This window comes from Mesoplodon bidens (genome assembly GCF_964165515.1).
Source record: "Mesoplodon bidens genome assembly, chromosome: 1".
In the NCBI taxonomy this organism is placed as follows: domain Eukaryota; kingdom Metazoa; phylum Chordata; class Mammalia; order Artiodactyla; family Ziphiidae; genus Mesoplodon; species Mesoplodon bidens.
In genome coordinates, this window is record NC_138176.1 from 52,444,016 (window position 1) to 52,471,760 (window position 27,745).

The 27,745-nt window shown below is 46.3% G+C and overlaps 1 protein-coding gene across 2 annotated transcripts in view; it reads left to right on the forward strand.

The window, feature by feature from the left end:
• Positions 1-24,581, forward strand: part of GRID1 (glutamate ionotropic receptor delta type subunit 1) — a 679,283-nt gene extending 654,702 nt beyond the window's left edge. The window contains exons 15-17 of one of the 2 annotated variants that reach the window (XM_081250206.1): positions 4,094-4,334; positions 4,593-4,674; positions 23,892-23,975. In XM_081250206.1, the coding sequence (XP_081106332.1) occupies positions 4,094-4,334; positions 4,593-4,673 (322 nt within the window). In that variant the 3' untranslated portion in view covers position 4,674; positions 23,892-23,975. Of the gene's footprint in view, positions 1-4,093; positions 4,335-4,592; positions 4,675-23,891 lie in introns of both variants that reach the window. The other variant, XM_081250205.1, reaches the window with a different exon arrangement.
• The last annotated feature ends 3,164 nt before the right edge of the window (positions 24,582-27,745 follow it).

Sequence of the window (27,745 nt, forward strand, 5' to 3'; positions counted from 1 at the left end):
TACTATGTAGCAGCCTCCACGACTATTGACTAAAGGAAAGCACCTGCAATTATATCTGTCTGGAAAATAGAACAACTGGCTTCAGGAAGTGGCTATCATCGTTCTGGCTTAGTCATAGGCAGGAGTAGAGATTATTATGGTGTGCATTAGTTTAGCCTCATTCCAGGAGTCATTTTGTGCCCGTGACTTGTTTTATTTTTCCTCTGTTGCTTACATATTTAAATTTTCTTTTGGATTGGCTTGTTTGTTTTTATTTTATTCTGTGTTTTCCTATAAATTGCCTTACATTCTTCCTGGAATAATATTGGGCATAAAAATGCATACAGTTACAAGGAGCAGGAAGAAGGGAAGCGTCAGCAAAATGAAGCCTCCTGCAGCTACTGAGCGCAAGAGTGGGAATCCGGCCCAATGGCCCCGCTCTTGTTGGAGTCTCACCATCCCCTAGGCTGGAGCTGACTCTCAGAGAGGGGGCTGACTGCACTTAGCAGCTTGGTGTTCTGGAGAGAGCATGGCCTCCCGGGTCAGCGTGACCCAGCTCTGAAGAGCAGCTATGCCACTTGCTAATTGCAACTGGTGGCAAGCCATCTAGATTCTGAGCCTCAGGTCTTCCATCTGTAAACATAAGAACTACTTTGCAGGCTACTGTGAGGTTAAAACAATGTAAAATGGTCAGTCCCTACTGTGTCCTCAATCAAAGGCAGCTTGTGTCAATATTGGATGGATAGGGCTGCTGGTCAGTATGGCACCGGAGTGTGGTGCCATACTGACCAGCTTTATGGAGCTCTTCATGCTTGCTAGCTCTCGAGCTGAGTGGTCCCATGTGTTCCCGCTTTTCATTTGGTTGTAATAATTCTGTGAGGTAGGTGCTTTTGTTACCGACCTGGGTCCTTGCACTCTTGAATCAATAGAAATTGATAAGAGGCCAGACAAGGAATTCAGGCAGGGCTTTACTGGGACTCGTGCTATAGCAGGAGGGAGCAAAAACAAGACAAAGGTCCCTTGCTCACTCCCCAAGGGTGGGGAGGGGGGCAAGCTTGTACCTTAAATGGGGTAAGGGTGGGGGCGGATGGGTGGGTCTGGCTAGAGGGCTGGCTTAGGTGGTCTGCCCACCCCCGTGGTGGTGCTGTGTGCAGGGATCGTGTGCAGTACCCTGCTTTTGCTCCCTGAAACTTAGAAGCAGCAGTTGGTTTGTGGCCCTTTTGTATCTTACTCTTCATAATTGCCCGGACTGCACATGAATGCAGTTATTTTCAGTTCGTTGCAGTTTCTTTGTGTTCTGTTGCTCCAGCAGACGTTTGTCCAGGTACAAGTGCAAGCACTCCGGTAAAGGGTCCCAGGTCCCAGCCTCTCTCACTTTTGTTATGATCTCAGATTTTACTGATACAAAAGCTAAAGTTGAGAGGTTTCCTAACATGGCTAGTGTGATGGCAGTCTGGGTTTGACTGGTGTCCATCAGAGCAGAATCTGTGGCAATAAATAAAAAACTCTGCTGCTTCTCCATGGTGAGCCAGTAACCCAACCACGAGTCCTCTTGAAGGCCCTGAGGTCCTGCATACCTAGCCCTGGGCTTCTCGTAACTGCCAGGAGGCCCAGCCTACTCAGAACTGCCAATAGACATGTACATAACGGCCACTCAGCATGAGCCCGTGGACGTACAGACATGCAGCTTCCCTAACATGTCCAGAGCCACTTGGAGGTAGGGGGACCCTGCAGCTGCCCAGTTAATCATGGCATGTGCCACAGAAGAGACCTATGGCATACTAAGTGCGACCTCAAATGCCCGTGTAAATCATGCCTTTATCTCAATGACCAAGCTGAATTCTAAGTCTTTTGTGCTGACTTGTGCCCTGGCCACTTAGCCGACATTATCTCATTATCTCACCACAGCCATTTTAGTTCAGGTTAGTTTTCATGATTCAGTTCATACATTCGTACATTATCGATGCAACAAATATCCATTGATGGCTCAAGTTGTGCCGGCCACTGTGCTTGCTCAGGGGAAGCCATGGAGATCCAAAGGATCTACTCAGCTAGTGGTAATCATGGGTCAATCTTGCAATGATGAGGAAGCCAAGCTTAGTAGGGGCAAGTCACTTGTCCGAGGACACCCAGCTGGGATTGGTGCAGATTCTTTGCACAGAGCCAGGCTGTACCCAGCCGGCGAGGTGCCACACTACGCTGACCCCTAGATGCTGACAGGGCAGGGCACCCCCTCTGGACTGTCTCCCTCCCTCTCCACAGTAACAGCCCATGATTGTTACTGAGCTCAGCTCCAGCCTGTGGTCACAGCTGGCCTGCAATGCAGGTCCAGGGCAGAGTCTGCTCAAGTGGCCAGTTGGCCATGAGCTTCTCCTGACCATCAAGAACCACTGCTCTTGAACTGTGCATACCCAGAGGGCTCAGAGAGGCCACCGGGGGTGTTTTCAACTGAACAGATGACCATGGACCAGGCCAAAAGAGTCCAGCCTCCACAAATAAAAAAGCTTCGGTGTGAGGAGCCCGGGGGCCGCCAGCTACCACGGGTTCCCTGTCCAGACCCCTGGATTACAGAAAGAGTCCATGAAATACTACAACAAAGGATAACTGCCATCCAGACACCGACCTGGGGAATACGGGAGCAGGGGGGGTTGCCCCACCTCTGTGAGCAGGATAAATGCCAGGCTCCCTCTCATACCTTCTCAGAGCCCACATTCTTGGCTCTGCCTGTTTCATTCACTTCAACTCACGTCCACATCCTCCTCCTCCTCCTCCTCCTCACCCACCATCTACAGCCTCACTTGTCACATTTTAGCTTCTCATACACTCACCCTAGACAAGACTTTCAACCATGGTTCTAGTCTCAGGAAGGCTCTTCCTCTTCCTTGTGGAATGCTGTCCTTGCCAACCACAAAATGACCTTGGCAAGAAATGTCATCTCTCTGTGCCTCAATATCCTTCTCTATAAAAATGGGACCATGGAAGTAGCCTTCTCAAAGGGTTGACATGAGAATTAAACACTGTCAAGCACTTAGGCGATTTCCTGGCACACAGGTGTGCTAAACCCCTGTGAGCTATTTTATGCTTACCTTTCACCTCCTTGATGAGGTCTCCCCTCACCCTCCAGTCCAGGCCACCCTCCCAATGGGTGCCTTTCTTAGCACTTCTACTTTCATTTCGTTGTATTGATCACAGCTTCTGACTCCACGTTGATTGCTCTAATTGTTTCAGTGTCCGGGTAAGTATCTCTAGACCAGCACTCCCCAACCTTTCTGGCATCAGGGACCAGTTTCATGGAAGACCAGTGTTCCATGGACCAGGGTCGGCGGGGATGGTTTCGGGATGATTCAAGTGCATTACTTATTGTGCACTTTATTTCTATTATTATTACATTGTAATATATAATGAAATAATTACACGACTCATCATAATGCTGACAGGAGGCGGAGCTCAGGCAGTAATGCGAGCGATGGGGAGCGGCAGTAAATACAGATGAAGCTTCACTCACTCACCCGCCACTAACCTCCTTTGTGGGGGCGGGTTCCTAACAGGCCACAGACCACAACCAGTCCATGGCCCAGGAGTTGGGGACCCCTGCTCTGGACCATTCTCTCAGCAGTGTTGAACATCATACTTAGCACAATGCAGATGCTCCTCAAATCAATGAATGAATGAATGATTTGATGAATCCTAGTGGGAGAGACTTAGGATATAGTTATTGACATTTGAAAGAAAGCCTTTCTGTGGGTCCACAGTCTGAGTGATTGCATCATGCATTTCTGTATTTCCTGATTGTATCCTCAGAGCTTGCCCTAGGATCCCATGTCAAGGGTCCTTATGTGCTTTGCTGTTGGACTTCATCCATGGGCAGTGGGACAGGGTGGGAGAGGACATCAAGGCTTTGAGGAGGAAAGTGACAAAATCTGAGGAGTGTTTTGAGAAGGGTGCTTTGCCTGCAGAGTGGAGAATGGATTGGGAGGGAAAAGCTGAGGCAGAGAGCCACTATGATGGTTCAGCATGGTCTGTGGAGGGGCCGGCATGGTGGGGAAGGGGCCAGGGCCCCCATGGCTGTGTCAGTGAGGCCAGGGCTGTGGCTCATGTGGATTGTATCTTGCAGGATCCTGGAGCTTCAAGACACTGGGGACCTGGATGTGCTCAAGCAGAAGTGGTGGCCGCACACGGGCCGCTGCGACCTGACCAGCCATGCCAGCGCCCAGGCAGATGGCAAGTCCCTCAAGCTGCACAGCTTCGCCGGGGTCTTCTGCATCTTGGCCATTGGCCTCCTCCTCGCCTGCCTGGTGGCCGCCCTGGAGTTATGGTGGAACAGCAACCGGTGCCACCAGGAGACCCCCAAAGAGGTCCGTGCCCTGGGCCCTACTTCTCCTTTCTGCAGTCTAGAGGCAGGAGAGTCCCACTGGGCCACTCGGCGGGCGGTTTTCTTCCAGTTAGTATCTACCCAAGCCACTTCTCTGGAGACAGCAATGTTTTATAGGGGGGATGGTATCATTGTTTTATTTTGCCTTGAGAGCCAGATAACAAATGTAAGGAATGTTTTCACGCTTGAGCAAGTGCCAAGGTGCCAGCAATGGCCACTAAAGTCGTGTATTTATCTGTAGAGCGGGTACAGCATGAACAGCGCCTTCCCTACCCTGCCCCGCCCATGTGCCTCCACCCTGACCTGGAGAGACCAGCTGTAGGGTAAGAGAGGAAACCGCATTCCTTCCTGGTTCTCTTTGGTTCATCAAGGGTGATGGGCCCTGCTTTCCCAGCATGGGAGGGAGGACCGGCCCCCGCCCCCCATCATCCATTCTCCCTCTCTTCCTCCTCCTTGCAGGGCCCAGCCTTGCCCATGTCCCTCCAGGCACACCCAGCACAGGGACCACTGTGGCTCTGTTCTGACTCTAGGTTCTGGGCACATTTCCTTCCCCGTGGGTACCAACTACAAGCTGATTCTGCCCTCCACACTTCCTGCTCTTTGGGTTTTGCTCATCTTCAAGATCGATTTTTTTTTTCTTGTCTGTAGAGTCTTCATGAAGTTCTCCTGGAGCCAGTACCTCTAGGGAAGGTTGGCGAGGAGCGTCATTTGGTAATGATGCTCTCCTGGTCGAAACCTGCACACAGGCACTGTAGCACAAGCCCAGCCACTCCACTGTAGGGCTGTCACTACCTGATCCATATACCTCAGCTAATTCTTGAATCATAGCTCCACTTAAAGATTATGTTGATAGGGCTTCCCTGGTGGCGCAGTGGTTGGGAGTCCACCTGCTGATGCAGGGGACGTGGGATCGTGCCCCAGTCTGGGACGATCCCACATGCCGCAGAGCGGCTGGGCCCGTGGGCCATGGCTGCTGGGCCTGCGCGTCCGGAGCCTGTGCTCCGCAACGGGAGAGGCCACAAAGGTGAGAGGCCCGCATACCACATAAAAAAAAAAAAAAGATTATGTTGATACAAACGGGTAAATTTCAAACGAGAAGCATTAAAGTAACCAGAACCAGCATTCAAAGAGGCAGCATCGCCATGGCCACCATCTCTGCGGCCTAGAAAGGCTGGCTGACCACAGCCCCATACATCAGTCTGTAACAGAGCCCCTGACATGACTGGGAGTGAGGACGGACCCTCCATTCATACCAGGCAGTGAGCTGTCATCACGCTTAGATTTTGCTGGAAAGAGCTTGCTGTTTGACTCAGCATGTCTGAAATGTTCTGAGGACCTCCATCTTCCTCTCATGCTATCTGTATACCTTCATGTAAGGCCATGCAAGGCCAGAGTCTCCCACAGACTCAGGGGTCTCCTGTCACCCCTGGGCCATATGAGAGGAGGAAGGAAGACATTTGAGGAAAACCCACTGACAGGAACAGTTAATGGCCCTGTCCCAAGCTTCTTTTTTATTTTTTTTAACATCTTTATTGGAGTATAATTGCTTTACAATGGTGTGTTAGTTTCTGCTTTATAACAAAGTGAATCAGTTGTACATATACATATGTCCCCATATCTCTTCCCTCTTGCATCTCCCTCCTTCCCACCCTCCCTATCCCACCCCTCTAGGTGGTCACAGAGCACCGAGCTGATCTCCCTGTGCTATGCGGCTGCTTCCCACTAGCTATCTGTTTTACGTTTGGTAGTGTATATATGTCCATGCCACTCTCTCACTTTATCCCAGCTTACCCTTCCCCCTCCCCATATGCTCAAGTCCATTCTCTAGTTGGTCTACATCTTTATTCACGTCTTGCTCCTAGGTTCTTCTGACCATTTTTTTTCTTTTTTCTTAGATTCCACATATATGTGTTAATCTACGATATTTGTTTTTCTCTTTCTGACTTGCTTCACTCTGTATGACAGTCTCTAGGTCCACCCACCTCACTACAAATAACTCAGTTTCGTTCCTTTTTATGGTTGAGTAATATTCCATTGTATATATATGCCACATCTTCTTTATCCATTCATCTGTCTGTGGACACTTAGGTTGCTTCTGTGTCCTGGCTATTGTAAATAGAGCTGCAATGAACATTTTGGTACATGACTCTTTTTGAATTATGGTTTTCTCAGGGTGTATGCCCAGTAGTGGGATTGCTGGGTCATATGGTAGTGCTATTTTTAGTTTGTTTAAGGAACCTCCATACTCTTCTTCTTAGTGGCTGTATCAGTTTACATTCCCACCAACAGTGCAAGAGGGTTCCCTTTTCTCCACACCCTCCCAGCATTTATTGTTTGTAGATTTTTTTGATGATGGCCATTCTGACTGGTGTGAGGTGATACCTCATTGTAGTTTTGATTTGCATTTCTCTAATGATTAATGATGTTGAGCGTTCTTTCATGTGTTTGTTGGCAGTCCGTATATCTTCTTTGGAGAAATGTCTATTTAGGTCTTCTGCCCATTTTTGGATTGGGTTGTTTGTTTTTTTGATATTGAGCTTCATGAGTTGCTTATATGTTTTGGAGATTAATCATTTGTCAGTTGCTTCATTTGCCAATATTTTCTCCCATTCTGAGGGCTGTCTTTTGGTCTTGTTTATGGTTTCCTTTGCTGTGCAAAAGCTTTGAAGTTTCATTATGTCCCATTTGTTTATTTTTGTTTTTATTTCCATTTCTCTAGGAGGTGCATCTTGCTGTGATTTATGCCATAAAGTGTCCTGCCTATGTTTTCCTCCAAGAGTTTGATGGTGTCTGGCCTTACATTTAGGTCTTTAATCCATTTTGAGTTTATTTTTGTGTATGGTGTTAGGGAGTGTTCTAATTTCATTCTTTTACATGTAGCTGTCCAGTTTTCCCAGCACCACTTATTGAAGAGGCTGTCTTTTCTCCACTGTATATTCTTGCATCCTTTATCAAAGATAAGGGGACCATATGTGCGTGGGTTTATCTCTGGGCTTTCTATCCTGTTCCTTTGATCTATATTTCTGTTTTTGTGCCAGTACCATACTGTCTTGATTACTGTAGCTTTGTAGTATAGTCTGAAGTCAGGGAGCCTGATTCCTCCAGCTCTGTTTTTCTTTCTCATGATTGCCAAGCTTCTTTTGCTACTGGAAAATCTTCAATGGAGTTTACAGCAAATGTCCCTCTATACAAATGTCCCTTTCATTAGGGGAAGAGGACAGCTTTTCCAGCTGGGTGAGCATTGCACTGTCATGGAGGCACCATTCTGGGCTGCGGTGAGCAGTGTGGAGACCAGGGGACACAGGCTCAGACCCAGAGTATCCCTTGTGAGTCCATCCTTGTTGCTTCCAGTCATTGTCTCATCACATCCCCTGGTTCAGTATCTAGCACCAGGTCCAGCCTGGACAGCCCAGAATGAATTGTCAAAGGGGCTATGTATGTGTGTGAGAGAGGTGGGGGGGGGAATCACTGGAGAGACATAGAAGACAGAGGCAAAAAGAGAGAAAGACCACGAGACCAAGCGATGAGCTCCTTGAGAGGAACAGCTCCCTTCTTGCCTGGAAAGCCTCCTAGCTTCCTTTTTGGCTTCTACATAAGCCCAGGATCTCAGTCACAAGAGAATGAAATACAGTATTCCTGCTTAGAAGATGTGGAACTTTCTGCCCGGGGATGCCAGCCTGCTTCTGGATAGGAATGAGAGTTGATGTAGAGGCGGGTTGAATAAAACACAGTAGCTGCCTTTCCTCCAGCCCTTTTGGGTGTTACACAGTAAAAGGAAGAACTGTTCCATCTTTCTCCTGTTTTTATAGGTTTCTGCTTTTCAAATGAAATTTCTCCCTTCCTTTCCTCATTTCTTTAGTAAGTATGCCTGTAAGAACATAGTTCCTATCCTTAGGGGGCTTAGCTCTACATGGGCAGACATGGCAGAGAGGTCAGCCAAGCAGTCTCTGTCATCCATTGATCAGGGCCACCCTGGAATGAGCCACAGTTTCCATCAAGGGCTCAAGGGCACCCAGCCCAGCTGGGGCATGGTGGGGTCACAGAGGGTAGGGATACTGGTTAGTGAAGAGTTCCTGGGGCTTGGGCTTGTTGGAACTGAGTGTTGAAGGGTTGGTACTAATCCTGGAGCTGGAGGAGATTGGAGCTTGCTTTGGGGCAGGATGACCAGCACAGGGTAGACAAAGTCATCACACCTCCTGGAGCTCTGGGGCATCAGCAAGGAGATGGGAGTAGAGGAGGCTGGAGTGCAAAGCAGGGACTTGCTCTGAAGGACTTAGATTCCAGGCCAAGGGGTTTATACCTCATCACATAGGGAATAGGAGCCAGGAAAGGGGTTGAAACAACAGATTTTAGAAGCATATATTGAAAACCTTTGACAAATATTGATGGTATTTAATCCAGAACCGCTTTGTATTACTGGTTGCCTGTATTTTATGGAGCAGCATTTGCAATTAGGTGAGAGTGTCTGCTTGAGCTGAGAATGCTTCATTTTGGGGCTTTGGCCGTATTTCTTAAGAGTCAGAAACCTGTCTTTGGGTGGAGTCCTAAGTCGTATTTAACAGCTTATGCTGCGACATCTTCAGAGTTTAGACACCTACTTCGGGAAGAGTAGTAATGTGCATTCAACCTCTTAATATTCATGTGGATTTGAGGTCATATTTTTTCTAAGGAATCAGACGATTATGTAGTTACCCAATGTAGGTGCGTGCATCCCGCTCCGCAGTTGCAGTAAAGAGCCACCCTCTAGATTTATGGGGAAAGTTGAGCCATTGCTCTGAGAATAAAATATTCATGGAATAAAGATGAAAACTGCACAAACGGGAGATGACATGAGAAGTGAGGGATGAATCATTTGTCACTAGGCTGGGAGCTTGGAATTCTTGTTGCTTCCTGCCTTGCCTGCCCTCCCCCAGTCTCTGCTTCCTCTGTCAGGGTCTGACAGAGGCCGGGGTGGCCAGGCAGCAGGGGTGAGGCAGCAGCCAAGCCCCTCTGTTCTGGCCAGTGGTCCAGCTTCTGTCTTCAAAGGCCCACAACACACTCCTGTGCTCCATGGGAGATTTGTTCCTAAGGACACTCCCCTCAGATGTACACCTTTCCCTGCCTCCATCCTCCAGTGCTTCTTCAACTCCATGTAGAGACTTTCTCTCCTGCACCTTTGCCCTATTCATTTATGCTAAGCCCACAGTGTCACTCTGAGGTTCAACAAGGGACGGTGTGTAAATTGCCTTAAGTAGCAGCTGACTCATGGGAACACTCTTGTTGAATAGTGGCCAAGGGGCTGCTCCCTCCCAAGGACCTTGTGATGGGCAGAAAGGGTTGCAGGAAGAGGAGTCACATCTTAGGGCACCTTCTCTGTGCCAGTAAAACTACATGTTATCTTCTTTTCTTAAAACATAAAATATTTATTATTTCAGAGTTTGGGTTGGAAATGGAAGCATAGTTTAGCTGGGTCTTCTGTCTCAAGGTCTCTCACAAGGATGTAATCAAGTTATTGACCAGGGCTGGGGGCTCATCTGAAGGCTATACTGGGGACAGATCCACTTCCAAGCTCACTCACATGGTTGTTTTTGTGGTCAGGATTCTGTTCCTTATGGGCCATTGGGCTGAAGGCCTCATGTCCTCACTGGCTGTTGGCCAGAGGCCATCATTGACATCTTTGCACATGGGCCTCTCCATAGGCCAGCTCACAACGTGGCAGCTCGTCTGGTCATTGTCATTGTCATAGTCATCACCACCACTACTGTTGTTGCTTCTCAGATGTGGAGAGATTAAGAAGCCTTCCCAAGGGGGCTTCCCTAGTGGCACAGTGGTTGAGAGTCCGCCTGCCGATGCAGGGGATACAGGTTCGTGCCCCGGTCTGGGAAGATCCCACGTGCCACAGAGCGGCTAGGCCTGTGAGCCATGGCCGCCGAGCCTGCACGTCCGGAGCCTGTGCTCCGCAACGGGAGAGGCCACAACAGTGAGAGGCCCGCGTACCGCAAAAAAAAAAAAAAAAAAAAAAAAAGAAGCCTTCCCAAACCAGGCCTGGAATCTGCCTCTGCAGCACTGTTAGAAATATGGATTCCCAAGCCCCACCCCATGGATTCAGAGTTGAACCTGGGCCTTTTTTTGTTTTTTCCAAGGCCCCCACATGACTCTCAGGTTCCCATGTTATCTTCTTAACTCTCCTGATTCTCTTCAATAACATTTGAGGAAAGTATCCCTATCCCTGGAGAAATAGGACTCAGAAATAGCAGCGGCAGAACTGGGAGAGGAATGATGTGTCTGCCACTGGGCCTTACATCAGGAGTGTGCAGGAGCAGGGGTTCCTACTTAGCATTTCCAGATGGTTTGTGGATGAAGAGTGTAGACCAGTGATCCTTTCCCTGAGCCAGGATCCTGGCTCCTAGCTAGGCATTTACATCCTCTGAACCCCAGAGGGGTTAGGATTAGGGTTAGTCCTAACCAGAGGGGTTCAGAGCTTCTGCTGAAAACGGATCCTGGCCCAGTGGCTACACTGCTGATATCAGATCCCTGGGCATGAGGGTAAAGACAGTGTGTGTTTCAGCCCTTCACTCATGGCCTTTCAGTAAGAAGGCACTGAACATTTACCGTACACCAGCGTGTAGCTCAAAGCCAGCTCAGACGTCACCCCGCTCTGTAAAACCTCCCTTGCCCATCTCCACGGGCCTTCTTACCTCCCTGTGTAAACACTCAGGATTGAGTGTTGGGTGGAATTCCAAATTGCCACTAATGGTTTACCTGCCTGTCTCTGCTTTGAGTCTGTTGGCTCTTCTCCACCTCTGCATTCTTATCACTTTGCTCAGTTTCTGAAACGGTGGGACCTCTTATTAAGGGGTGATGGATACAAACTATAGAACACCTTCTGTGTGCCAGGGACCAAGATGGACGCTTCACGAAGAACATTAGCTCCTCTTGTAGTAGGAGCTCAAAAGTGTTTATCGAATGAATGAACCAGTCTAGGATCCTATAAAGAAAATGTTATTAATGTTAAATTGTTGTGGAACTATTGCAGCTGGATCAATGGCTTTCAATTCTGGCTGCACATCAGAGGTGATTCATTCTGGAGCTTTTTAGAAATACAGATGCTTGGGCTCCATTCCCCAAAGGGTCATATTAGGCAGATCTGGACAACTGTAATTTCTAGAAGCTCCCCATGTGCTTCTGATATCCTGTCAAGGATGAAAACCAGTGGTCTACACCATCATGCCAAGGGGAAAATGAGTGGAAAAGAGCTCAGGTTTTGGAACTGGGTAAACACAGGCTCTCATCCTGGTGCTCCACTTACCATAGAATTGTGTAACCGTGAGCAAGTCTCTCCACCCCGTGTGTACCTGCTGCTACCACGTAGGAGGTGGGAGGTGTCTGTTAGCTCCCTCCTTTCCTTGTCTGCCCCTACAAAATCTGAAAATAAGCTCATCAGAACTCTTTCTCTAACATTCTGAAATACTGCCCATCTCATCCCCTGAGACCACTTCATTGGCTTAAAGTTCAGCTTCTTTGCTCATACCCGGCTATTTCTCTAAGATCCCCAGCCCAGCCCTTTGGGTTGGAACAATTCTTTGGAGCAACACTTTAGAAGATCATGTTGATGGTGTTTCTCCCAGCCAGTTGGGTCTTATTTACTACCTGGTTCGTCTGTGGTAATAGAAGATCACCTCCTACAACCATTCCGTCATGTGGGAAGTCCCTCATTCCATTTTGTTCCTGCCTAACTTAAAGTAGGAGCCATTGGACTCCAAACAAAGTCAGTTCTAATGAGTCCCACCTGGAACCGGCTCTTGCAAAGATGATAGTTTAGTTAATTACCATTTTCCAGTACAGTGTTTTATTTCCATGTTGGTGAACAGAGGCTCAGTTACAGAACTTGATCTCTCTGCAAGACAGTAGCTGGGAGAGGGTCTCCAGTAACCTTTGTTGGTGCATATGTTGTCATGTTTAATATGAGGTAACAAACACAGAACTGGAATTCAGCCGGATTCATGGATAAATGCCATCAATGAATTTTATGTCATATTCAGGGCCGTTTAACTAGGTCAGTTACTTACAGTAAATTAATGAATGCAGCAGCAAGCTTCCAAGTCTTTTTCCACAGCTGTCATTACCTGGTTGAACACTGAAACCTTGATATAATGAGGATGTAAACTGATGTAGTGCACATAAAAAAGTCCATTATTTGAATTTGCATAACATAATAGAATGCCCCATTTTGTCTAAAATATAGATAATTATTCAAATCATTCCTGCCTCTTTCCTTGAGCAGGTGGATTATGTCTGCCTCCTACTTCCTTGGACAGGGAACTACCAGAAATGACTTGATGTGTGCTCAATCTGATCCAAGAAGACAGTGTTTCCAGAGTTTCCAAAGAAGGTGGTTTTTTCCAATCCTCTGCACTTCAGCTCCGGCCCCCTAAACAGACACCTAATGGGACATATTGGGAGACTCAGAAATGGGCTGCATGTGTTTTTCAGAGAGGATAAGGAAGTATTTGGCTTAGTTCTACTCATTTTCTTGTGCAGTTAAACAACCAATATAGGAAGCTCATGATGGCATCCTCTTTTCCCCAGGTTTGATTTTCTGTTGGATCGACCAGCAGTAATAGATTTTGAATAGAATGAGGTCCCACTGGTATGGAGAGGATGGGTTTCTTGACTGCCATTTGGAGTAGGAAGGTCTCCTTGGAAAGTTTGTTCAATGGGTATGGACATTTTCTCTGTGTCCCAATGAGGAGAGGTTACAGGCTAATGAATAACCTCAGTGGAAGATGAGACCCACTGCACAGCTTTGCAGCCCTTCTTAGAAGTGATTCATTTGTCCTTAATTGGAGGCAAGAAAAAATATGGATTTAAAAATGCTATTTATTCAAGAAAAAGATCAGAGAGAGGCCTTCCAGGCGGAGGAGAGCAGGCAGCCATCTCGGGAAAAGACTGCACTTAAGAAAGCCATCTTAGATTTGTTCAAGGTGGCAGAGTAGAAGGACGTGCTCTCACTCCCTCTTGCGAGAACACGGAATCACAACTAACTACTGAACAATCATTGACAGGAAGACACTGGAACTCACCAAAAAAAGATATCCCGCATCCAAAGACAAAGGAGAAGCTGCAATGAGATGGTATGAGGGGCACAATCATAATAAAATCAAATCCCATAACCACTGGGTGGGTGACTCACAAACTGGACACAATTATACCACAGAAGTCCACCCAGTGGAGTGAAGATTCTGAGCCCCACGTCAGGCTTCCCATGCTAGGGGTCCAGCAACGGGAGTAGGAATTCCCAGAGAATCAGATTTTGAAGGCTAGCAGGATTTCATGGCAGGAATTCAACAGGACTAGGGGAAACAGAGACTCCACTCTTGGAGGGCACACATAAAGTAGTGTGTGCATCAGGACCCAGGGGAAGGAGCAGTGACCCCACGGGAGACTGAACCAGACCTATCTGCTAGTGTTAGACGGTCTCCTGCAGAGGTGGGGGGTGGCTGTGGCTCACCACGGGGACAAGGACACTGGCAACTGAAGTTCTGGGAAGTACTCCTTAGCGTGAGCCCACCTGGAGGCTGCCATTAGCCACACCAAAGAGCTGGGTAGGCTCCAGTGCTAGGTTGCCTCTGGCCAAACAACCAACATGGAGGGAACCCAGCCCTACCCATTAGCAGACAAGCAGATTAAAGTTCTACTGAGCTCTGCCCACCAGAGCAACACCCACCTCTACCCATCCCCAGTTCATCCCATCAGGAAGCTTGCACAAGCCTCTTAGATAGCCTCATTCACCAGAGGGCAGACAGCAGAAGCAAGAAGAACTATAGTCCTGCAGCCTGTGGAATGAAAACCACATTCATAAAAAGATAGACAAAATGAAAAGGCAGAGGACTATGTACCAGATGAAGGAACAAGATGAAACCCCTGAAAAACAACTAAATGAAGTGGAGATAGGCAACCTTCCAGAAAAAGAATTCAGAATAATGATAGTGAAGATGATACAGGACCTCAGAAAAGAATTGAGGCAAAGATCGAGATGGTGCAAGAATTATTTAACAAAGACCTAGAAGAATTAAAAAACAAACAGATGAACAATCCAATAACTGAAATGAAAAATACACTAAAAGGAAACAACAGCAGAATAACGGAGGCAGAAGAACAGAGAGGTGACCTGGAAGACAGAATGGTGGAATTCACTGCCATGGAACAGAATAAAGAAAAAACAATGAAAAGAAATGAAGACAGTCTAAGAGACCTCTGGGACAACATTAAGTGCACCAACATTCTCATTATAGGAGTCCCAGAAGGAGGAGAGAGAGAGGACATGAGAAAATATTTGAAGAGATTATAGTCGAAAACTTCCCTAACATGGGGAAGGAAATAGCCACCCAAGTCCACGAAGTAATCAAATCAAGTAATCAAATTGACAGAAATTAAAGACAAAGAAAATCGGGCTTCCCTGGTGGCGCAGTGCTTGGGAGTCCGCCTGCCGATGCAGGGGACACGGGTTCATGACCCGGTCTGGGGAGATCCCACATGCCGCGGAGCGGCTGGTCCCGTGAGCCATGGCCGCTGGGCCTGCGCGTCCGGAGCCTGTGCTCTGCAACGGGAGAGGCCACAACAGTGAGAGGCCCGCGTACCGCAAAAAAAAAAAAAAAAAAAAAAAAAAAGACAAAGAAAAATTATTAAAAGCAAGAAGGGAAAAATGACAAATAACATACATGGGAACTCCCATAAGGTTAACAGCTGATTTCTCAGCAGAAACTCTACAAGCCAGAAGGGAGTGGCATGATATACTTAAAGTGATGAAAGGGAAGAACCTACAATCAAGATTACTCTACCTGGCAAGGATCTCATTCAGATTCGATGGAGAAATCAAAAGCTTTACGGACAAGCAAAAACAGAGAATTCAGCACCACCAAACCAGCTCTACAACAAATGCTAAAGGAACTTCTCTAAGTGTGAAACACAGGAGAAGAAAAGGACCTACAAAAACAAACCCAAAACAATTAGAAAATGGTAATAGGAACATGCATATCAATAATCACCTTAAATGTGAGTGGATTAAATGCTCCAACCAAAAGACACAGCGTCGTTGAATGGATACAAAAACAAGACCCATCTATAGGCTGTCTATAAGAGACCCACTTCAGACCTATGGACACATTCAGACTGAAAGTGAAGGGATGGAAAAAGATACTCCATGAAAATGGAAATCAAAAGAAAGCTGGAGTAGCAATACTCATATCAAATAAAATAGACTTTAAAGAATGTTACAAGAGACAAGAAAGGACACTACATAATGATAAAGGGATCAATCCAAGGAGAAGATATAACAATTTAAATATATATGCACCCAAAATAGGAGCACCTCAATACCTAAGGGAAATGCTAACAGCTATCAAACAGGAAACTGACAGTAACACAGTAATTGTGAGGGACTCTAACACCTTACTTACACCAATGGACAGAACATCCAGACAGAAAATTAATAACCTAACACAAGCTTTAAATGACACAATAGACCAGATAGATTTAACTGATATTTATAGGACAGTCCATCCAAAAACAGCAGATTACACTTTCTTCTCAAGTGCACATGGAACATTCTCCAGGATTCACATCTTGGGTCACAAATAAAGCCTCGGTAAATTTAAGAAAACTGAAATCATATCAAGCATCTTTTCTGACCACAACTCTGTGAGATTAGAAATCAATTACAGGAAAAAACATAAAAGACACAAAAACATGGAGTCTAAACAATACGTTACTAAATAACCAAGAGGTCACTGAAGAAATCAAAGAGGAAATAAAAAAATACCTAGAGACAAGTAACAATGAAAACACAATGATCCAAAACCTATGGGATGCAGAAAAAGCAGTTCTAAGAGGGAAGTTTATAGCAATACAAGCCTACCTCAAGGAACAAGAAAAATCTCAAAACAATCTAACCTTACACCTCAAGGAACTAGAGAAAGAACAAACAAAACCCAAAGTTAGCAGAAGGGAAGAAATAAAGATCACAGCAGAAATAAATGAAATAGAAACAAAACAATAGCAAAAATCAATAAAACTAAAAGCTGGTTCTTTGAGAAGATAAACAAAATTGGTAAACCTTTAGCTGGACTCATCAAGAAAAAGAGAGGACTCAAATTAATAAAATTAGAAATGAAAAAGGAGAAATTACAACGGACACCACAGAAATACAAAGGATCCTAAGAGATTACTACAAGCAACTCTATGCCAATAAAATGGACAACCTGGAAGAAATGGACAAATTCTTAGAAAGGTATAACCTTCCAAGACTGAACCAGGAATAAATAGAAAACATGAGGAGACTAATCACAAATAATGAAATTGAAACTGTGATTAAAAAGTTTCCAACAAACAAAAGTCCAGGACCAGATGGCGTCACAGGTGAATTCTATCAAATAATTAGAGAAGAGCTAACACCAATACTTCTCAAACTCTTCCAAAAACTTGCAGGGGAAGGAACACTCCCAAACTCATTCTATGAAGCCACCATCACCCTGATACCAAAACCAGACAAAGACTCTACAATAAAAGAAAATTACAGACTGATATCACTGATGAATATAGATTCAAAGATCCTCAACAAAATACTAGCAAACAGAATCCAACAGCACATTAAAAGGATTATACACCATCATTTAGTGGGATTTATCCCAGGGATGCAAGGATTCTTCAATATACGCAAATCAATCAGTGTGATACACCATATGAACAAACTGAAGAATAAAAACCATATGATCGGGCCTCCCTGGTGGCGCAGTGGTTGAGAGTCCGCCTGCCGATGCAGGGGATACGGGTTCGTGCCCCGGTCTGGGGGGATCCCATATGCCGCGGAGCGGCTGGGCCCGTGAGCCATGGCCTCTGGGCCTGCGCGTCCGGAGCCTGTGCTCCGCAACGGGAGAGGCCACAGCAGTGAGAGGCCCGCATACCGCAAAAAGAAAAAAAAAAAAAAAAAAAAAAAAAAACCATATGATCGGGCTTCCCTGGTGGCGCAGTGGTTGAGAGTCCGCCTGCCGATGCAGGGGACACGGGTTCGTGCCCCGGTCTGGGAAGATCCCACATGCCGCGGAGCAGCTGGGCCTGTGAGCCATGGCTGTTGAGCCTGTGCGTCCGGAGCCTGTGCTCCGCAACGGGAGAGGCCACAACAGTGAGAGGCCCATGTAACGCAAAAAAAAAAAAAAAAAAAAAAAAAACCATATGATCATCTCAATAGATGCAGAAAAAGCTTCTGACAAAATTCAACACCAATCTATGATAAAAACTCTCCAGAGTGTAGGCATAGAGGGAATCTACCTCAACATAATAAAGGCCATAGACGACAAACCCACAGCAAACATCATTGTCAATGGTGAAAAACTGAAAGCATTTCCTCTTACATCAGGAAAAAGACAAGGATGTCCACTCTCGCCACTATTATTCAACATAGTTTTGGAAGTCCTAGCCATGGCAATCAGAGAAGAAAAAGAAATAAAAGGAATACAAATTGGAAAAGAAGTAAAACTGTCACTGTTTGCAGATGACATGATACTATGGATAGAGAATCCTAAAGATGCTACCAGAAAACTACTAGAGCTAATCAATGAATTTGGTAAAGTTGCAGGATACAAAATTAATGCACAGAAATCTCTTACATTCCTATACACTAATGATGAAAAATCTGAAAGAGAAATTAAGGAAACACTCCCATTTCCCACTACAACAAAAAGAATAAAATACCTAGGAATAAACCTACCTAAGGAGACCAAAGACCTGTATGCAGAAAACTATAAGACACTGTTGAAAGAAATTAAAGATGATACCAACAGATGGAGAGATACATCGTGTTCTTGGATTGGAAGAATCAATATTGTGAAAATGACTACACTACCCAAAGCAATCTACAGATTTGATGCAATCCCTATCAAATTACCAATGGCATTTTTTACTGAACTAGAACAAAAAATCTTAAAATTTGCATGGAGACACAAAAGACCCCGAATAGCCAAAGCAGTCTTGAGGGAAAAAAAACGGGGCTGGAGGAATCAGACTCCCTGACTTCAGACTATACTACAAAGCTACAGTAATCAAGACAATATGGTACTGGCACAAAAAGAGAAATATAGATCAATGGAACAGGATAGAAAGCCCAGAGGTAAACCCACGCACCTATGGTCAACTCATGTATGTCAAAGGAGGCAAGGATATACAATGGAGAAAAGACAGCCTCTTCAATAAGTGGTGCTGGGAAAACAGGACAGCTACATGTAAAAGAATGAAATTAGAACACTCCCTAACACCATACACAAAAATAAACTCAAAATGGATTAGAGACCTAAATGTAAGACCGCACACTATAAAACTCTTAGAGGAAAACATAGGAAGAACACTCTTTGACATAAATCACAGCAAGATCTTTTTTGATCCACTTCCTAGAGGAATGGAAATAAAAATAAACAAATGGGACCTAATGAAACTTAAAATCTTTTGCAAAGCAAAGGAAACTACAAATAAGACGAAAAGACAACACTCAGAATGGGAAAAATATTTGCAAATGAATCAAAGGACAAACGATTAATATCCAAAGTATATAAACAGCTCATGCAGCTCAATATTAAAAAAACCAACAACCCAATCCAAAAATGGGAAGAACACCTAAATAGACATTTCTCCAAAGAAGACATACAGATGGCCAAGAGGCACATGAAAAGCTGCTCAACATCACTAATTATTAGAGAAATACAAATCAAAACTACAATGAAATATCACCTCACACCAGTTAGAATGGGCATCATCAGAAAATCTACAAACAACAAATGCTGGAGAAGGTGTGGAGAAAAGCGAACCCTCTTGCACTGTTGGTGGGAATGTAAATTGATACAGCCACTATGGAGAACAGTATGGAGGTTCCTTAAAAAACTAAAAATAGAATTATCATATGACCCAGCAATCCCACTCCTGGGCATATACCCAGAAAAAAACACAATTCAAAAAGCCACATGCACCATAATATTCATTGCAGCACTATTTACAGTAGCCAGGTCATGGAAGCAACCTAAATGTCCATCGACAGACGAATAGATAAAGAAAATGTGGTACATGTATACAATGGAATATTACTCAGCCTAAAAAGGAACGAAATTGGGTCATTTGTAGAGATGTGGATGGACCTAGAGACTGTCATGCAGAGTGAAGTAAGTCAGAAAGAGAAAAACAAATATCGTATATTAACTCATATATGTGGAATCTAGAAAAATGGTACCAGTGAACTGGTTTGCAAGGCAGAAATAGAGACACAGATGTAGAGAACTAACGTATGGACACCAAGGGGGGAAAGTGGCGGTGGGGTGGTGGGGTGATGAATTGGGAGATTGGGATTTACATATATACACTAATATGTATAAAATAGTTAACTAATAACCTGCTGTAAAAAAAATTACAATAATTTTTTTAAATGACATAGTGAATGATGCAATAAAAATAAAAAAAGAAACCCATCTTAGAAAGGCCTCAGGAGTCGGGTATGCAACATTAGGGAAATATTTTTCAGTCTTATCAACAGCAGCAAATATTATTAACATTGTTAAATATTTGTACAATTATCACAACATTTACTTTTATATTCACCATCTTCCCTGATCTTTACCTGGCTCCTAGGAAGCAGATTTTAGTACAACTGCCATGTTATAGGGGAGAGAATGGAGGCCCAGATAGGTTGTGTGTCTTAGCAGAAGCCAGACTCAAATCTCAACCTTTGGCTCCAAATTTCATCCTCCTTCTTCTCCACCTCATGTCAAGTGCTAATAATAAGTGGAAAAATGATGTTTAAAAAAACACACAGGGCTTCCCTGGTGGCGCAGTGGTTGGGAGTCCGCCTGCCAATGCGGGGGACGCGGGTTCGTGCCCTGGTCCGGGAGGATCCCGCATGCCGCGGAACGGCTGGGCCCGTGAGCCATGGCCGCTGAGCCTGCATGTCCAGAGCCTGTGCTCCGCAACGGGAGAGGCCACAGCAGTGAGAGGCCTGCTTACCCCCCACCCCCCACCCCCCAAAAAAAAACCACACAAAATAAATGCTATTTTTTCAAGTTCTTTCCTCCAAAAATCTGCACTCTAGGGTATCGGATTGTCTCCACATCCACACTCTGGGCTGGTCTTTATTCTAGATGCTTTGATATTACCTGGTCAACCCCTCCAAGCTGTGATAATTATGCTAGATTATTATATAATTATGCCTGTGCCCTATCACTTTTATAATACTGCCCCCAAGCCTCCTCTCCCTTGTCCTTCACTGGTGAAGGATTTCATCAAAAAGGTGACCTCTTTTGCTCCCATTTCTCCAGAAGATTTTGGTTGGTTGGTCTTCCCACAAAGCTTTCCTTATGTCTGTTTCCCTGGCATTAGGTAAGAGGGCTCCTTTCACTTTGCTCCCACTCTCAACTCTCTGTCTCCCTCTGGCCTTCTTTGGCAGGAAGTTCTCATTCTCTACCTGTCTACCCCCAAAACATGGGGAGCATCTGAACACTTGTCCTGGCCAAGTGTTCCATTGACTATGTAAAAGGGGGCCAGGCCCTCTCCTTTAACTGCCAGAATCCAGAGTGAACACAGCTGGGACCAAGACACTCACCTCCCACTCCAAATTAGTCTACTCTTAAACTACTTATTTCTATCCTCAAAAGGATTCTTACAGCCCTGAAAAGAAAACAGAACGGAGAAAAAGGCAAGATTATGCAACTAACTAGTTCTTCCAGTGATCCCAGGACCACTCACTTGGTCATCAGTTTTCCTTTAGGCTAAAGGCTCTGCCAGCCCTTGGCTTGTCCATTCTTCGAGCTTGGCTGGCTGCAAAGAGAAGGGAAGTTTATATTCTTAAGCTCCAAAAGTGTCTGAAATTCTCCTTCAATTTCTCCAGCTTCCAGGCTTTCTGATACCTGTCTTCTGCCCTTCATGTATTTTGAAATGAAAATAGCCCATAGATACAAATATTTACCAACACAGCCGTGGCACTGACTTTGGCTGACACACATGAAACAGTGCATCAGAAGCTTATCAGGAGCTCACAGCAGCCATGAGAAGGCTGGAGAAGCATGCTGGGTGATGGGCAGAAGTCAAGGCTTGTTTGGAGGGCTGGGAGGCAAAATCCAGGAGGTGGTCACAGAGTAGAAAGTTTCTTGAAGCACTACCGCTGTCGTGGATGGACCGTCAACCATCTTCTGTCTCTTTATCTCTGTTCAGGATTCAGATCCAGTTCTCTTGTCCTTACCTGGGTCATGGTCCTGCCTTTTGGCTACAGGTAGGCAGGGCACTGCCAAACTTATCTAGTGGGGAAAAAGTGATTCCCTCAAGGAAAATAAATCATGGTCTTGGGAAGGGAGAATTGATGCTTGATAGCAGTAAAACAGCCAGTGCCTAATATAACAGTTTAACAACTATTAAAAATAGTTCAATATTCAAGGATAGAAACACAGCATATAAATGATACATGGAGAAGAGCAAGGTTGCACAGAGCTGGATCAACCATGCTGTAACTTAGTTAAGAAGAGAACTTGGATTTAGTTTGGTAAATATTTTACAGACTGTTGAAGGAGTCAGTGAAAGACATTGTATGCACCATGTTTAGTCTAAGTAAAGGCCTGGTACTCTCAAGCCACTTGCCCCAATTTCACCCATCATACTTGCCACCCAGAGGTGTCCCTAACTTGGAGCTAGTCTCCCAGCAACGGTGAGCTGAGCTCTGCTGAGCTTCGGCTTCAGATCACTGGAAGCTTGGCTCTGCCCATGGGGCCATGTCAACGATTTCTGATGTGGCTTCCATTATGAAATGACCCACTTCCCATAGTGCCTTCCACCCTCAAACCAGTTGGATTTCTTATCCTCAGGTTTCCTCTTGGCCTCGAATGAGTTCCTCATTGTTGTATGAGTATTGTCAGTCTTCTTGTTCTGGGAAAGGTTCTGGGGAAGATAGTAGGTGTCCCGCCAGAAGCCAAGCCCTGTGTGCTAGTCATGAACTCAACAAAGTTGTGGAGAGAGCAGTGGTCCTGCCTTCTCCACGCCAGGGAGCATGGACCTCCCTTCATTGGGAGCATGGAGCTCCCTGCATTGGGAGCATGGAGTGGTCTGCAGAGACAGCTTCCTTGCCTGAGAAAGGCTGGGATGAGACTTAATGGGATGAAACTTAACCAACCCCACATACTCTCCTATGAGAGGGGAGCTCACGCCAGGTATTTAGGGTTGCCTCTTCCTGGGGAATATCCTCTCCCACTAGCCTTAGAGGAGCCCAAAGCAGTCACTGGAATGGCCCTTGGATATGTATGTCTCCTTTTTTATTTTGAAAGTACATTCAGGGCTTTTACATTTCATGGTATTTCTAACAACCCTACCAGGTGGACAGGAGACAGGTTTCTGTCTCTGCTATATGGATGTTGACATTAGACAGCCTGTGATGCTCTGTCTTGCAGCAGAGCTTTGACTTGGTATTGCTCATGCAGTTTGACAACAGGGAAGCACAGGCAGTGGGAATAACCTTGCCTGGCACATCCGCACTAATACTCCTGAAAATAGGACTGCAACTTCTAACACCTCACTGAGGGGCTGCATGGCTCTTCCATGGACACCTGGGTTTGTACCCCAGGTCACTGGGGAGAAACTGAGGAAGTAGATTACATGGTTTTTTTTCTTCAAAAAGCTTTCAAGTAGTTTGGCCTCTTTGATTTATTCTGACACCGTAGGCAAAATATCAGTGATATTTGTTCTGCTTCTTTTCTTAAGCAAATAGATAATTGAACAAACAAAACAACTTCCTTGACGCTGTGCACCGTGTGGAGAAAGAGTCAGGTGTGTGAGGGTCGCCTATCTCGGCAGCCTCAAACTCTCATGATACTGGAAAAGTCAGCTGACCCCTGGGAAGTCTCTTCCCTCACCATCCCACCCCCCATCCTTATCCAGGACCCCAGCCCCATGAGACTCCAGACGGGGACATGCCCCCTCCCTGGCATCTCTGGAGATTTTGAATGCTCCAGGCTTCCCGTGCTGCCTGTGCCGTTCACTGGGGTTATGAATCTGGGAGGCCATTGACCTTCCTGAACCCAAGCCTCCTTTTGCATAAGGTGGGGTTGATCCCCCCAGGTCTTTTGAACATTATGAGCACTAAATGGCAAATCCATGGGGCACGTTAGGAGCTCAAGGACCAGTCCCTTTTATTCCCATGGGACTCCTGCTGTTTCTGCCAGTTGTTCAAAGCATCTTCTCCCAAGGCTTGCCTCTGGGTGTGACAGTTCTAAACAGAGCACGGGCGGGGGTTGGGGGCAGGTGGCAGATGCTGCCAAGTCCTGCTTGCTGGGTCTTTGCTACCTGGGGGCAGTGTCCCAGGCTACTGGTACCCCAGGTAACAGGGCTGGCCATGCAGTTAAGGGGAGGTGGGAGAGAAATGGGGGCATACTCACCCAGTGCCCAGCAGGCTGAACAGGCCTGGGGTCTCCAGCCTCCCAGAGTTTTCAGAAAGCCAATCGGGGCACCTGTTAGGGCTTGGCCTGACCCTCCTGTGCTTTCCCTGCAGGACAAAGAAGTGAATCTGGAGCAGGTCCATCGGCGCATGAACAGTCTAATGGATGAAGACATTGCTCACAAGCAGATTTCCCCAGCGTCCATTGAGCTCTCGGCCCTGGAGATGGGGGGCTTGGCTCCCAGCCAGGCCTTGGAGCCAGCACGGGAGTATCAGAACACGCAGCTCTCGGTCAGCACCTTCTTGCCTGAGCAAAGCAGCCACGGCACCAGCCGGACACTCTCGTCAGGGCCCAGCAGCAACCTGCCTCTGCCACTGAGCAGTTCGGCCACCATGCCCTCCATGCAGTGCAAACACAGGTCGCCCAACGGGGGGCTGTTCCGCCAGAGCCCCGTGAAGACCCCCATCCCCATGTCCTTCCAGCCCGTGCCTGGAGGCGTCCTTCCGGAGGCCTTGGACACCTCCCACGGCACCTCCATCTGATCGCGCCGCCTGCCCTCCTGCCCACCCATCCACCCACCCGACCAGCAGAGCTTTTTAATACCAGAAAACAACAACACAAGCCACACACACGCGTGCACACACACACAGAGACTCTTTCATTTTTCTTGTATATATGTGTAAATAATGACAGAATGGAGTGGGGTAAAAGTGTATTTTGAATATTCCCAATTTTCGAAGTCAGTAAAAAAAAAACCACAAAAACTGTATGAATGACTTTGTAAATTTTGTTCTATATGAATAAAAAGGCAAATTACTTGTGATCATTCTGAAGTGCCAAAGAAGCCCCCTGTTCCTGGGCCTTTCTGAGGGCGAGGGCAGGAGGGGCGATCAGATAAGGATGTCCCCTGCTGGCGGAGAGAGGAAGGTAAGCAGCCGGTCCCTTTAGAGGAGCCCCAATTGCTGCTTGCTGCCCTGTCCCATGGTTTCCTGCCATGTTCCTCCGCTCCTGGCCTTTGGTTCCCCTTAGTCCTCTCGGGTAGATAAAGGGTGAGCCTCAAGTCAGCGCTGATCCGACCCCTGGGTCCCTGTGCTGTAGGGTGATCAACTGTGCCAGTCAGCCTGGGACTGAGGAGACTCCCGGGACACAGAACAGTCCTATTGGTCACCCTACTGCATGTCACAGTGTGCTGTGGACCCAAGAGAAGCATCAGGCCAATGCAACCAACTCTGAGGCCGACATGCTCTAGGGTTATCCTGTTGGCCTTGTTTTTTACTTTCTTTTCCTAATTGGAAGAATCAACAAGTGATGGAATCTGGGAGAAGGAGGGTAGGTCCCATCATTTCCTCTGGAGACTGGGCAGAGGTGGGCTTGGCCTTGTCTGTTGGATAGGGAGATGCGAGGTATGATGTGTGGATCAGGTGAGGTGGGGGGATGAGAAGCCAGGTAGGGGGAGGATATTCCCTTGGATGTGAGATCCGTGGTTTCAGGTAAAAGGATCCTGTTGGAGGAGTGGAGAGAGGTACCCCAGGTGAGCAGACTAGTGCTCTAGGTGATGGGAGTGCCCAGAGTAGATCAAAGGGGTCATGTTGGTTCAGGTAAGAGGAAGCCTTAGCTCTGAGAGAAAGAACAGCGTAACTTTGTGTGATGTGGAGACAAGTAATTCCCAGCCCCCAGGGAAGTAGCCCCAAAAGTAAAAGAATGTCTCTGGGTCTTAAACACTGCAGGCAGTCTGCCAAACAGGGCCGGAGCCCAGCATGAGCCCTCATACCCTGCTTTGCCACCTTCTCCAGACCAGAAACCCTCAAGCTGTGATGTAGCCCATAGCAGGGGCCCTCCTGGCTGATGGTGTCATATAGTCTCTGAGATCCACAGGCCTATCCTTGAGCTGGTAAACCTGCTAGGAAACTCTGTTTCTGAAGCCGAAGACAACCTGACAGCCCTGCCTCCCTCCATTGCCCTTTCTGGGGCAATTAAACTATAGAACCAGAGAGGGAAAAAACAAAAACAAAGCAAAACACTAGGGGCAGAGTAATTTGAGTACTGTGAGCTGTACCTTCAAGCTCTTCTTCTGAAGACGAAGGTGATTCTGCTTTCCTGACCTGCCAGAATGTGGTGAACGCAGCCTACATCTGGCACCAAAAAGGGTGGGGCTCCCTCTCCCAGCAGCAATCAGGGGGCTGAGAGCTCGGATCTGTGGTCGTGGAGAAATACAAAGTCCTATTGATTGCCTCTCCTATAGCACTGTGGAGTTACTCCAGAGATGTATTTATGAGGGTGATAAGTAGCTTGGGATTGATTTCTTTCCCAAAGTCCTGCATGACATGATTGAGCAGTAGGAGAGGCTGCATCACACTGGGGAGGAGAGTGTTTATAATTACGTTATTTATCTGTGGATTCTGAGAATGGCCTGATATTCACGCTACCAAGGAGATCCACTGACATTTCTCCAACCACAGCGTGTGGAGCCCAGACCTGGGTGCACGCAGATGGGGAAGCTTAGGTGGGCAATGGTTACCCTGAGGGAGGACGGGCTTCATTTTCTTTCCATCAGCACTTTGAGGGGTCCTGCCCTGGATGGTCAAGTTTTCATATATATTTCTCTATTTTTTTAATCAAATTCTGGTCTCACTGCCTTATCTCACACCCAAGTCTGGTTTTTTTCATTTTTTTTTTTTCTCCCTAAAATGACCTGTCTTCTGGGGTATACCATGGGTATTTTCTTGGACAGTTTGCTTTGAATGGGTGTCAGGGAGAGGTGAGAGATTGTGTGTGTGTGTGTGTGTGTGTGTGTGTGAGAGAGAGAGAGAGAGAGGATGAGAGCAAGTGGATCTTTGAGGGAAAGGTATTTTGCTGATAAAAAAAATATTAACACCTCATGGTGTTATTCTTCGCCATGTTTATGTTATTTTTTAAAATTTCCTTTCCTTGGCATGAGGGGAAATGATTGATATTCAAGCAAATTCTCTAGAAAAAAATTCTTCCCAACTCAGATTTCTGTGTCAGCTCAGAATGTATCTTTTTTTCACGCTTTGCTCTTTGGATTTATAACTCTGTTTAGACTATTCCATACATTTTAGGTATATTTTGTGCCTTCAGACACTGCAAATAATAATCAGCATTTGGATTAAAGTTGTTTAATAATAAAACTTGACTTTGCTCCCTATCCTCTTCTTCTGTGGGGGAAGAAATGCTATCTGCTTGTTCCTGGGCAGCAGCTGGATTCTGTCCCATTGGCGTGGACTGTTGTGAGTGCAACTTCGTAGGCCAAGTGGGTCTCAGGCACGCCTAGGGGTGGAGGCATGCCCTCCTCACCCAGTGTGTATACAGAGCACCCTCACACCGACTGGGGAGCAATGTGAGAGCAGGCTGACAAGTCATCCTAATCTTTGGTTAACCTAACAGCTTCCTGTGATATGTGACTTCTTGGAAAACTCCTTGGAGAAAATTCGGCCACACTCCATAGGGAAGTGTTCCCATGGCCTTGTGGAATGAACATCCTTTTAAGAGTTGGGTGGCTTTGTTTCTTCTCTCATCTCTACATCCACTCTGACCTTGGAGAAGTTGCTTCCTTGTGCTTTGGCCTTCGGGCTAAGGGTCTGTCATTCTTTGAGGACCCACAGCTTGGCTTCTCAATATTTGGCCCTCAGAGGGTCTGTGGGTACCATTTTCCAGTGAACATCCATATGCCCAGTCATCTCTACGGCTCCAGGATCACCAGCCTGGGCCCTGGACCTCCAGATTCATATGCTCTCCAGACCTATCTTTTACATCACAAGGTTCCCCTCTGACTTTTAGGCTTTTGCAGGAGAAACAGCTCCACTGCCAGCCTTGGGCCAAAGAGAACTGACCTGAGGAGTTTGGTCTTCATGATCAAGTTTTCAACTTTTAGGCACTGAAAGGAGCCTGTCTGGCCCTTGCCCTTCTGTCCCCGCACCAATGAGAGGCTTCTCCAGTGTTGGGGGCA